The sequence below is a fragment of the Telmatherina bonti genome (genome assembly GCF_933228915.1).
Source record: "Telmatherina bonti genome assembly, chromosome: 5".
Lineage (NCBI taxonomy): Eukaryota > Metazoa > Chordata > Actinopteri > Atheriniformes > Telmatherinidae > Telmatherina > Telmatherina bonti.
In genome coordinates this window covers 24421885-24434811 of record NC_136623.1, presented here as the reverse complement: position 1 = coordinate 24434811, position 12927 = coordinate 24421885, and the positions used below count along the sequence as shown (strand labels likewise).

The following is a 12927-nucleotide window of genomic DNA, read 5'->3' as shown; positions in this document are numbered from 1 at the left end:
AAAATATTGATTTGTGATCATAACCAACGGAAAAAAGGAAGAAGGTGAAGAAGACAGCTGAGGAAAAGTGTGTGTGTGTGTGTGTGTGTGCGTGTGTGTGTGTGTGTGTGTGTGGGGGGGGGGGGGGGGGGGGGGGGGGGGGGGGGGGGGGGGTATCATATGGTCTGGGGATCTCATTACAGCAGGCGTCTGCGTGGTTATGCCAGTTAATTACCCAAAGCATTTGTCCTCATCCTTGTGTTGCGACCAAATGGGTGGTTGTTCAAGGAGGTGTGAACGAGGACACTTCAATTACCGAAATCACACACCTCAGAGTTTTAAACAATGGAGTGGGATTGCCTAGGTCAGCTATGATTAACACTGGCTGTGCTGGGTGGTTAGATGCTGAAAAAAAACTTTGCATGTGTGTCTGCACAGTGACTGCAGCATGAGAAAGAGAGAAAAGAAGGCCTACAGCACAATGACATTTGGTTCTTTAATCAGGACCACATGAAGAGGCTGATTTCTGAGTTATTCCCACCAGAAGAACAGACTGCATGGACCCGGCTGACCTTCACAGAACAAGCCACTGTGGATGAGAAGAATTATGGCTCAAACAAAGCTTGTGATCTAAATGCATGCAGTGTGGAGCATTGAATCCTACAAGCTAAGCAACTTTTCAAAGGCTTGTGGACAGAAGAGACTTCAAGGCCTGTGCAGCCTTCACAGCGTTCACTGTCTGTGTATCATCTTTATTCAAGCTCCGGCAATTCTAGGACGCATAATGATTCAAACACGGAGGCATCCTTGTAGAACTGGTTATTTTAGGTAACACCTTCCACTTACAAGACTATAATTTGAAATGAAATCTTCAACTTAACACAATGATTTGCTTCAGTGAGCAGGCCTTCATGGTTCGACGTTTGCCTACAAGCCAGAGTCGCCGTTTGAAGCGACAGTTAAAATTTTTAAAAAGATGTTAAACACAGAGAGCATCGAAATAACCCAAAACAAAACGGCAGAGGATGGATTTTGACTAAGACATTCATTGAGTTTTTACATGTTCTATCTGGGTTTTTCCATCATTTTAGAACGGACAATGTGGCCCTCTCAGGGTTTTGCATCCTTTGAAGGTCCTTGATCCCTTTTGGACCAAAAGTACAAAAGTTCCTTGAGGTCGCTGGGAAACTGGTGAGCTCATCCAGGACTACAAACTCTTTTTTCTGGTTTTCTAGCTTGCATTTGACTGACTGGTATGATGTAATGTGACACATTGGCTCAATAAATCCTTCAGTTCACTGTTTGTCTGTGTATTTTAATTTTGTTTCATACTTCAATGGGGATATCTGAAGTTTTATTAGTGTCAGATGCTGACACTGCAGTTGTTTAATTTGAATAAAATCAGCTGTGGTGGGACTTTTCTCATAAAACTTTACTGGTATGCCTGAAACATGAGTCTAGTCCTAATGTAGATATACATTTTTTTTAAGTCAAGCTTAACTTGTGCTTCTAAAAAGAAAAATAAATAAATAAAAGCTGTACACAGCAAATACAATTCCCATGACACAATAAATTTTTGGATACTTTTTAATTCTGTTTACAGGAGTCAGAGAAGCTGTCCAGTCAGTGAGAGACCTTATCCACATGTGATTCAACAGGCATCTGTTGCTCTGATAACTAGAGAAGCACTTGTAGGAGCAGACCTCTGCCTGACAGCTCATTTCCCACCAAATTATGAAGAATCTTTTTAAACCATTCCTTCCAGATCATTCGCAAAATTTTATGGAATCTAAGTTAAACTGAGACTTATTTTCAGAAAAAAAAACCTTTGCATAGAAGATGCATAGAGTTGCTAACAAACAGACAGATAAACAGATGCAAAAAAAAAAAAAAACAGCCATTGTGGTGGATGTAATAACAGGATGAACATTTACATGGACTAGGTCTAATTTCTGACTGGTTAGAACCAAGTAACCCAGCTAGAAGTAAAAGGATACCTTTCTTCAGTTGTTGCTTTGCAGCACTGACTGTGTTGAAAGCGTTTAGCAGTGAACTCTGCAGCTGAACCACTCACCTCCAGCAGGAACCTCTCAGCTTCTGAGGACCTTCCAGCAGCAACACACTGAAAAGTGGCATTTTGCCCTGCATTGACCTCCTCATCTCCTAGCCTGGAGAAGTGTGGTGCCTTATCTACAGAGACAGAGAGAGAGGAAAGCATAATGACATCCAAAGATTTCATCACTTTAACCATTTACAAAGCCACTTAGCTGCTATCGGCTTGTCCTGGGTTCCTTTTTCAGTTTCTCAAAAACAACAAAAGGAACTTCAAGCACTTCTGTTTGAAGAGGTAGTTGGCTTTGAGAAAGGAGGATTTCCACATTCATGATAATAAGAATTCAGGTTTTTATCTGATGATTGAAGTTGTTTTTTCTACACCGAACTGTTTTCCTTTGTTTTAAAAATTCAGATCAACATTTATATATTTTACTAAATGCTGCATTCATAAACTCTTTTTGTTGTTCCTGCATTCCGGCAAGGCGCTCCATCGCATTTGGCGAAATAATTTAATTTTTTTCCAATATCAGCATTCCTTTATTGAGATGTGTGGCACATCCATTACAAAATAACTTGCTAACAAACAGAATCGACGTATCGATGAGCAGAATGTAGCAGAAAGTCAGAGTGAGTTTGCACAGGGGAAGCCACAGAGTGAGCATCAGCCCTCCACGGTTTGACTAATAATGTCCCAGCACGCAGTGTCAAACTGCCAATGAGTCAGTGTGTGGGAGTAGCCCCTCTCACCCAACTCTACATTAACAACAGAATAGTGAGAAGCAAACCCCTGCAGAGCTAAATCACTGTGTAAATGCCGGCAGCGCTGCCAGCTATCTCCATGAAACAGGGTAGGACAAGTCAACGTGTCACTCCGGATGACTGACAGCAGGAGATGACGGAGCAACCGTAATGCTGAAGCATCAGGGAGAAACAAATGTTTGGGTCTCACTCATATCCTGCTTGCACAACAGTGCGTTGCTATCTTGCAGTGAGGGGAGATGACAATTTCTTGATCTTGTTTGTGTACAGTAAGTCAGAGAAAGCGCTTTGCATTTGTACCCCACTTGTGGCCGTGCTTCCTTTGAGCGACTCTCCTTCCTAAGGATAATTCATAATTCATGCCTGAGAGCCAAACATACAGTAAACAAACACCGGAATGAGTGCAAGTGGAAACAACTCACGCCCTGCAGTTGTATGGAGCTGCAGTGTTATACAGCTAAATGTGTCAGATCTTATCCTCAGGACTCTTTAGCATGATAAATATTTCATTGGTCTGCAACACTGGTAGCAGATTGAAAGACTGCGACTCGGGAGAATACAACTGAAATGTCAACCATGCTTTAACCAGAATTAATAATGAGGAAGTATTTATGTTTATACTACTTTTTTTTTTTTTTTTTATCACACGACACTAGCCTTTGGCTTTTTGCTCTTTCATCTTTCCCCACACTCCTTACTGCAAGACCGGCCATGTGCCACATCGTAGGGCTTGCTCCATCCCTGATGAGAGTCTTAATTATTTAATGGCCACAGTGGGAACATTCAAAAGATGCCATCTGCTGTCTGGGAGTAACAGGGTTGCACACAGGGTGGTATGCACACAGTACAGGGAGCTACCTAATCTCACAGCTGGTGTTCATCTAACAAAAAAAAAAAAGAAAAGAAAAAGCACTTGTGGTATCCTCTGTAGCACGGTGTCCCTTAAAAGTCCATCTTAATGAGAATCAAAACAGTCCATTTGTGAAAACAGAGTGAACTTATCAATATTAAGAGTGGGAGAGAGAGCTGTGGAAAAAAATGTCCTTCAAGTTTGTGTAAGTTATGTATGTTGGTTGGGAGTGTGAAGCATGGCTGTTAAATGTGCTGACAAGAGGCCTTGTGTTCAGCAGCAGGCTGCAAGGGGAGTGTGGAAGCGAAAGTGAGAGGCTTTGTCCAGATATTAGCCTTTGGGGTCTCAGCAACTGTTTTACACAAGGTCCTCTGGGGCTGACAACGCACTCAAATCGCTACGCTCACTTTTCCACTGGTGGCACAACAAGCTTTCAGCTACGGGGAGACATTTGCTGTGAAGTGCACACAGTGAAGAGAGGACATTCTCATAAAGCCAGAAAACGTAGCGCTTGACGGGAAACCCCTCAACACGAAACCGTGACAAAAGCCCAGAAGCTGCTCTGCTCTTCCGGAGAACATCAAACTGTGAGAGCCTTCAGACAGAGCACTGGAGATCGCACTTATTAAGACATATATTTAACCATCAAAGCACACTGGAGGTAAAATCACAGGTGTGTTTTCAGGTGGAAGAGAGTGTTTTAAAAGCGCTGCCGCAGGACAACCTGCAAAGTTAATCTAAAAGGTCAATCAACAATTACTCCTCTCCTATCCTGTGTATGCTCCATGGTGCTTTCACCCCCCCCCCCACAAACCACTGAATGCCTCTTTTCTGTAGCACCTTGTATAATTGCATCCATTGTCAGAAGTGGCACTTACAGCAGGGATAGTTGAGCACCATGATGTCATCTAAAGCGATGTAGCCTCGCCGCTCTCTGGAAACTGTTGCCTCAATCAGGACCTGCAAAGTGAGCATAAATATATGATAAACAGATCTAAATGGGCAGCTAGTAAAGCCAGTAGTTGCGAGTGACCTGCTCTCATAGCTGACATGTAAGAGTTTTTGAAAGGGCCGCTGTGTGAATTGTATTCTTGTTCCCTTGCTGACAGATACATTAATTACAAACTCCACCACTGCTGGGCCAAAACAAAAACTTTGACAATGGGAGAAATAAGCGACATGCAGAAGCATTGACGTAGAGAAGGATAAGTTTTGTCTTTGTCCACATGGCCATTGGAAAAAAAATTGCTTACCACAAAACACACAATGTGGTGAATGAGTCATGAGCCCCATCGCAGATGCAGGGCACCGGCTGCTGTGAGGCCATAACAGCAGATAATACAGCAAGCACAAGGCCACGAAACTCAGGGGAGGCAAAAAGTCCATTCTGTTCTCTGGAACAATAAGCTGGATGAGCGGTGGGCTCTCATGAAACCTAATCAATATCAAATCACCATCCTCAGTATTACTGGAAGAGTTATGAGACACATGGGTGGTGTTTGTTTTTGCAGCACCAAGGACAGACTTCCATACACGTTTGATCAGAGGGCAGCTTTGAGTTATTGTTTCTCATCATTTTTGGACCAAAGGATTACAACATGGTTCCCATCGCTGAGTTTTGATTTTCACTGAGGTCCCCCAACACACTCCCACACACACAGTCAAACTCCAAAACATCCTGTAAGCTTCTAATGTCTGTCTTTGTATCGGTATAGACAAGATCAATCATGCAGGACTGGGGAGTCTACTGGTTTTGTGTTGCACAACAATTAGGCAAGTTTGTTTACTGCATGGAGTTTCGTACACAGAGGAGATCCGCAGTGTTTTATATTATGTATGAGAAAGTTTTCAAAAAAGAAAAACAATCTTTTATTTTCTTGCAGTGTGTAAAAGCCATTTTACCAGATACCGTAGCCGTCGCTGTCCCGCCCTTATAACTCCTGCATTACATCAAATCCTCTCAGTTCTCACTTTTTTTTTCTTTTATCATAACACAAAAAGCATTTAAGAGAGAAAAAAACAATAGAATACAATAGAATATTTAAATAAGAAGAGAATAATACACAAAGAAGAAGAAAATATTCAGATAAAGATCCTTATTTGTGATTTTTATCATCTCACTCACTGATCCTTAGTTTATAAATGTTAAAATACAAACACCCTCCCGTCCCCCATGTGTTATCTGCTAACATGAAACATGAGCCTCCTCTTTTAAATCTCTCTGACAAACACACCGTTATGCCAAACTGATTATCTGCACCTCCATGAACCTCTTGTGTTTGAATGGTTTACATTGTATAAGGGTCCCAGCAGCCCCTTCGGGACCGCTCACTCGCTTACAGTCACTGTAACACTGACATAGTCTTCCTCCCTTCATTTAAAAAAGGAGTAAATAAACTGTTCAGGCAGTTTCAGAGGCAGATCATAGAGGGATGTGAGAGGAATGGGATCAGTTAAAAAAAACTGGGCAGTGAAGGGGGAGGCTTGTGGCTAAAGGAGCAGGAATAAAGGTGAAAGGGGAGGCGAGGAGGAACGGACCTGGCAGCTGGTTCTCCTGCAGCTGGACTGAGTCCCTGCTCTGTCTATGACTGACCGCTCTACACAGAGGCTAATCTCCTTCTGCCAAAGTCTGTTTTTCTCCATTTTTTCTGAGGTGAAAGGTGTCACCACTCCTAAACATGGTGATTAACTTGTACGGGATTGAATTTTCTTACTTTATTTATCATTGCTGTCTTCCAGTTTCTGGCTTTGGTTCCTTTGCTTCCCATCGTTTCCCCTCGCAGCCTTCCGCCTTCCCCCCTCTTCGCATGAATCTCAGCTTCAACATACAAAATTAACTACAGTTTAAGCACAGATCTACCTCAGTGGGTTGACCTGAATTAGCTGTGTAAACATACATGGCCATGTTATTAGGCTGATATCAAAATTAGCCAGAAACACTGATTAAACTTAATAGTGTACAAGCAGAAGCAAAAAGTCTAATTGAAGCCATTATTACTCTCTGCTGAGCTTTAGTGTTGCAGAGATTGATTGCTGGTTAATCCCTCGTCTTCTTAGCCATTAGGAAAGGAGGTTATTAAGGAGGAGACATTCAGAACATTTGTTTTAATAAACAACCTTCCGAGATTTTTATTTAAAGCCACTTTCCCAATGAAACTTAGTGAACGCTTGTACTTTATTCTAACAAGCTGCTACTTTGCTTTCCGAAGAAGGAAAAGTGCAGGAGCTATCCTCTGGAGATGAATAATAAAAACGTGGCATGTAGTGATTTACAGCAGATATAAAATACACATTACCAGAACATATTGCATTAGCCTGTAATATTGGTTTTTAGAGGCAGCTGTAATGTATACAAATCAAGAGAGGATTTATTTGGCCAAGAAAACCAGCGTCTACCTTTCCTCCTATCAGGACACTGCATTAAGCACATGAGGCTTTTACTCATTATTTGAGTCAGTCAGATTAGATATTAAAGAAATCCTTTAAAAATTCACAAATGATCCCATGCTGAAGAAAATCTGCTCAGATGCCAAAGAGTAGCAATCATGTCTGTTTAAATCCTGTTTAAATGTGAAGAACCGCCATGCAGTCTCTGCCACATATATATATAAAAAAAAATAAATAAAAAAAAACACTTGTTCATGGCTCAGCTTGGAGGAGTCTCAGCAGGCAGCTGTGCTGCTGGAGGGAAAAAAAAGGATGGAATCAGACAAAGCTGCTACATAAGGAATCTTATTTATAAGTCTTTGATGCGTCTTCTGCATCCTAATGCGTTCATTTTGTTAATTAAATTAATCTAATAAAGTAAACAAGAATGTGCCATGGGAAAAATTATACTGTGAATTTAAGAGGTCAGTGTGAATAATCCAGTCTGCACATCCAATATGTTTCTCCCTCTACACTGACTTCAAATCTGACTTGAGGGGGATATTTCATCTTTTTGGGAAATGGCAAAGTGGAAGTGAAGCGCCTTTGTGTCATAACAATGTAAGAGAAAAGAGCTGCAATCTGCCAGGGTCTTTGCTCCATGTGAAATAAAAACCTTTTCTTCATTTAAAGCTGATATGAAGTGTGTGTGTGTGTGTGTGTGTGTGTGTGTGTGTGTGTGTGTGTGTGTGTGTGTGTGTGTGTGTGTGTGTCTTCTGGTCGTTTTATCTTTTTGGGCTCTTTTGTGAAACACTGCTTCCCTGCTGAGTTATGGCTGGAGGACACCGGAGGACACGTCACAGGTTTGTGGCAACCATAGGTCCTGCAATCAGCCTCAAGATTAAAAGAAAAGTCAAGTATCTGTAGAACCTTATGGTACCGTATCTTTCCATCCATCCATCCATCCATCCATCCATTTATTTTGGGTGCATTAGCATCAGGATAGTCCGTTAGACTCTGTCTGATTGGGGACTCGGCTGAGTTGTAGGGGGGTGTCTTCATTCAGACAGAGATTGCATTTACGCTGCACTTTGGTCAAACACAGCAAACCTTTACATTAACATATCCCCATAACCGCCAAAGGTGGCGCTGCACTAGTATTTAGAAAAAGAGAACAAGACCCACATGAAGAAGAAAACTCAGTTTTACAGTTAAACATGGAGCACAAAACTATGGCTCTTTTGGTTTTTTTGTTTTGTCTCATGCAAGTATACTGCAGAACTACACTGCAACAATGAGCGTGGTATGAACAGCAGTCGAGGCAGAAGACTCTTAACGCGATTGCCATATATTTACCCACAATGCAATGCTACAAAGGCTCACAAATGTAGGAATAGACTTGTTTTTTGTATTCCATGTCCTGTATTTGGACTGCTTGAAACGGGCCGAGACCTACGTTTGTAGGCGGACAGAGTCTGCTTCTTTGGTCCGAATTAGCGTTTGTTTGGCACATTCACAGCTCCCCAGACGAAGCAGACTTTCCAGGAAAACTGACCAGGATTCAAATTAAAAAGCCTGATGTGAATGTGCCCTTAACCTCCTATCGGACCTACATAGAAAAAGTTGTGGGCTTTTCAGTTTGAGAATCATGGGCTCAGTCTTAGAAAACTGTGATAACCGTCATCCAGACTGTTTCCCACTTGTGTTTATAAGCTGTCCAAGTGTCTGCTGAGGTCTCTGCTGGAAGAAAAAAGCAAATGTGCAACACTTAACTGACTGAAATGGAAACCAGCTGCCCCTTGGTTGTTGTTTAGCAGGAAATCTTGAGTTCTAGCTTTAATGTTGATCCCATTTTCATACACAGCACTTCAAGAAGTTTAAGAAATACAAGTAGAAAAATACAACAGTGAGCTACCCAAGCAGCACAATTTGTTCCACGCCACAACAAAAGCTATTCATGAAAGACTCACAAAGGGCCAAAGAGGGTTTGAGGAGTTGAAATAGTTTCCCAAACCTGCAGACCACAATCTGAGAATTTGTAGGACTCATCAAAACAAACACAATCAGCGGGGGACGTACCTCCCAACCCACAGGACTTAAAAGGACTTTCCTCATGTCCCGTTTCCACGCCCTGATGGGTCACAGCTTTTTTTGGTTGGACAAGACAACGTTAGAGAGCATTTTTACTGATACAGCTTAAAACAATAGTACATTTTTTAAACTACAATGTAAGTGTTTTACCAGGGAAAGTTAGCTTAATGCGACAGCACCGGCTACAGGTAAGGGGGACAGAAAGGAGGAGGAATCAATAAAATACACAACATCAACAAGCAGAGAGACTGTAAAGCACAGCAGATGAGAAGAAAGTCTGACAAAGTTTCTGACATTTGATAGGAGATGAATAAGTCAGAAGAAAGTGAGAGACAGAAAGGATGATGGCGGGGGGGACACATGTCTCCGGCTCAACTCGGTAGTCTTGGAGGGCTGGATAACATCTTTAATATTTGATAACAGGGTTCTCCAGGTACTGCAAACACTTCTTCCAAATACGAAGCAGGCAGAAATATGGCAATGTACGCCTGACTCACACGACAGCTTCTCCAGACACCTCATGGTGATCTTCACATTTCCACCTCCAAATGAACTGAATTCAAAGCTGTGACAGACACAGGTGAAGTGGGTGCATTTATCTTTCAGCACATATGCCACAAAAACAAAGTAGAACTTGATGAAACAAAATAAAATTTGGCAAATTATTTAAAAAATAAATAAATAACTTGCAACCTGATGTTGCTAGGGGCATCAAACTCCTCCTTTGGCAGTAAAAATCTCCATGCACTGGAAATAATGAAGAAAATTATTTTCTGAACCAGCAGGCAGGTGAACAAACCAGACTGTTGTGATTTTGCTTTGCTTTTTATTTCCTCTTAAAGCCTATTAATCTCCTTAGTTTTGGTGATTATCTGAGTATTTCAAAGACTCTGTTTAATTAGATTCCACAATGATTTTACTGAGAAACCAACAGCGACTGTGTGTGCCGCAAACAAAGCGTTTCATCACACCCAAAATGAGCTTTCTTGAGTACAATCTCCCATCAGGAACTGTGCTTTGAACAAGGCTACACTGACATTTTGTAACCATGTGCTGTAGGGAAGGAACCAGGTGCTCTACTATGTGCTGAAATCTAATAAGGTTGGAAAAGTTGTGGATTTGTCTCTGAAATGATGCGTATTCTTCAGGGATTCATTTGATTTCTGAGGAAACGATATGAAGTGCCTCCACCTCTGCTTCAAAACAGTGCTTTGCTTGTTTAACGTCGAGGTGGATCAGCCTGCCGATCTCTTTAAATCAAAGGAAACTGTATTAGACTTGCTGATATAACCAAAAACCTTCATTTAAAAAATCACAAAAGCTGCAGCTTGAGAGGAGAAACTCGGCTAAAGAGTTGTCTTAAAGCAGGCTCTAATGGATTTCAATTGTTCTCCTTTTTTAAAGTTTTTTTTGTTTTTTCATTCAGCGATTAGCATCAGGGGATGGTTTGTATTAAGAATAAAGAAATAAAGCGAGCATCACGCCTTCCCATTCACCCTTCTCTGTTTTGACTGTGTAAAAGAGAGCAGCGGCGTGCTGTAACACAAGGCTCACTGTCGTTCCACAGCGATGAGGTTTTGGACTGCTGACGGATTAGCGATGTAAGCCGCGGTATATGTGACTTTGTGGGGGCAGTTTGTTTTTCTCCCTTTGTACTCGGAAGCGGTATGAGGTCAGCCGAGTCAAAGCAACATGTAAGAGTAGAAGAAGGGTAGTTTAAAAAAAAATTTAAAAAAAAAAAAAAAAAAAAAATGGATCGCTTTAATTCCTTTGCAGCCTGCAAATAGGATACATTTGCTCTAAAGCTGCCAATAGTTGGTGATCAAATCCCCAATATTAGCAAATTTAATCCAATCAATTTGAACGGTATGTTTTCCCCCCAACAGGAGATAAAAGCCAGGCCATTAGCAGTTTAAGTCGTTCTATTAAAAGGCTGCACTGTCAATACTAATTTAACTGTTAGGCCCATCTTCTTCTCCTGTACTGTTTGTTCTTCTCCTCCTCCTCCTCATAAGCCCATTATAAACCTCCTTCTCCTTACTGCAGCCTCTCATTGGCAGCCATGCCATAGTTCTGACTCACCTATGAGCCATCAGTGTTTACTGTGATGCTTACAGGACTGCGAGAAGAGAAAGTACACAACTCTGCAGAGAAAGTGGAAGAGACGATGTAGTGAGCAAATAACGCACACACGCACATGCGCGCGCGCGCACACACACACACACACACTGGCCAGTTCTTGTGGAGAAGAAAAGAAAAGGCAGGATGAGACAAATTATTACTGTATTTATGACTTATCTGCTCTCGTGTCAAGATGTACTGAAATAGATGTTAGTGAGTCTGTTTTATAACAGAGATCTTACTGCAGAGGAATGCTCTTTGAAGAGACATTTGACCATGTTCAGAGTAAAAGCAAACTCATGTTTAATATATATCGACTAGCGCTGGAAACGCTAAGAAAAAGACTCAAACAGTGAAGACCAAGGATCTCATTATTTGTTATAAAACTGAGATGACGAGAGCTCATACTGACTGCAGCTCCATGCATAGCCGAGTGGAGCTACGGCTAGTGTCCCCGTCCCACTATACATCCGCTGGAGGGAGATTTAGTTATTCATCAAAGCACGTTTGACTCTACGGACTGCATGCAAAAACATTCAAGACATCTTGTTGCTTCCGATTTCCTCCGTGAGGGCTCGTCCTCCATAATATTAGAGCTGAATGCATAGTGCAGACTTTGTCTGTGAGTTACCTGAGTGGTGTAATCAGGACACACTTTACCGTTTTGACAAAAACATGGAAAGATATATAATTGTGGAGTCTGTGTGGTGCATCTTGGCCTATTTGAAGTGGTGGGCAGATCCATCCAAACATCGATAATATCAATATCTACACTGGCATTGATATTGATTGATACTAGCGTAGTAACATCAATACTTCAGTTTCAGTTCCTGTCCTGTAAGCAGTATGCACTGCTGCATTTCAGGCAACTTGTCTGTCTCCATCACAGCGTGCAGCAGTCACCCTTCGCTCTGCGTCTTCCCTCTTGCAATTAGACGTTGCACTGCCATGTGACTCAGCTGTGCAGGTAACCAAGGAAGCAAACAGGCTTCAGCCAGCAGCAGAGTGGTTATTTGTGTCATATATTAAATGAGACAGCCTCCAGACATCTGCTACATGTAAGGTTTATAACAATCAGAAGCTTCATAAATAAGCATTTCTCTGAGATACTGACAAGCTTTGATTTTTAATATGGCAAGAGTAATAACTATGTTGTTAATGCGTTTAGAAAATTAATGTGTTGATTCTAGATTAATCGCTTTGCATCATAGCGTTCGTTTTGACAGCAATAATAAAATTGACCAGCATTTGTATTGACGAACCTATCCCTTTATTTACTTGGTATGGGATCAATACCAAATCCTACACTATCACACACAACTTCCTATTTCAGTCTAGTTGAGTGTATACATGCAGGAAGCAGAAGGAAAAGTATAATCTAGGTGCGTTAGTCTGATTTCAAAAGGTCTAATTTTCTGTTATTTCCAATCATTTATTGTTAAAGTCAGATTTTAGTTGGATTAACTAATTTATTATTTAGTTTTCTTCTTTTGTTGTTTTTTTTTTTTTTTTTTTAGTTTGTTTGTTTCATATAGATCTACTGATTAACAGATGAGCTTGCATAACGGTTTATGAGGGGCAAAATACAACCAGTAGAACAGTGACTATAACATGGGCGGCTGTAGCTCAGGAGGAAGAGCAGTTGTCCTTCAACTCGATTCCAGGCTTCCCTAACAGGCCAAACTGTCCTAGGGCAAGACACTGAA

The 12927-nt window shown here is 41.4% G+C and overlaps 1 protein-coding gene across 2 annotated transcripts in view; it reads right to left on the bottom strand.

The window, feature by feature from the left end:
- ptprub (protein tyrosine phosphatase receptor type Ub) overlaps positions 1-12927 on the bottom strand; it is a 187884-nt gene that overhangs the window by 76450 nt on the left and 98507 nt on the right. For both annotated transcript variants that reach the window (XM_079241398.1, XM_079241399.1), the window contains exons 4-5: positions 4522-4603; positions 2054-2169 (exon numbers count right to left, since the gene is read on the bottom strand). In XM_079241398.1, the coding sequence (XP_079097524.1) occupies positions 2054-2169; positions 4522-4603 (198 nt within the window). The remainder of the gene's footprint in view (positions 1-2053; positions 2170-4521; positions 4604-12927) is intronic.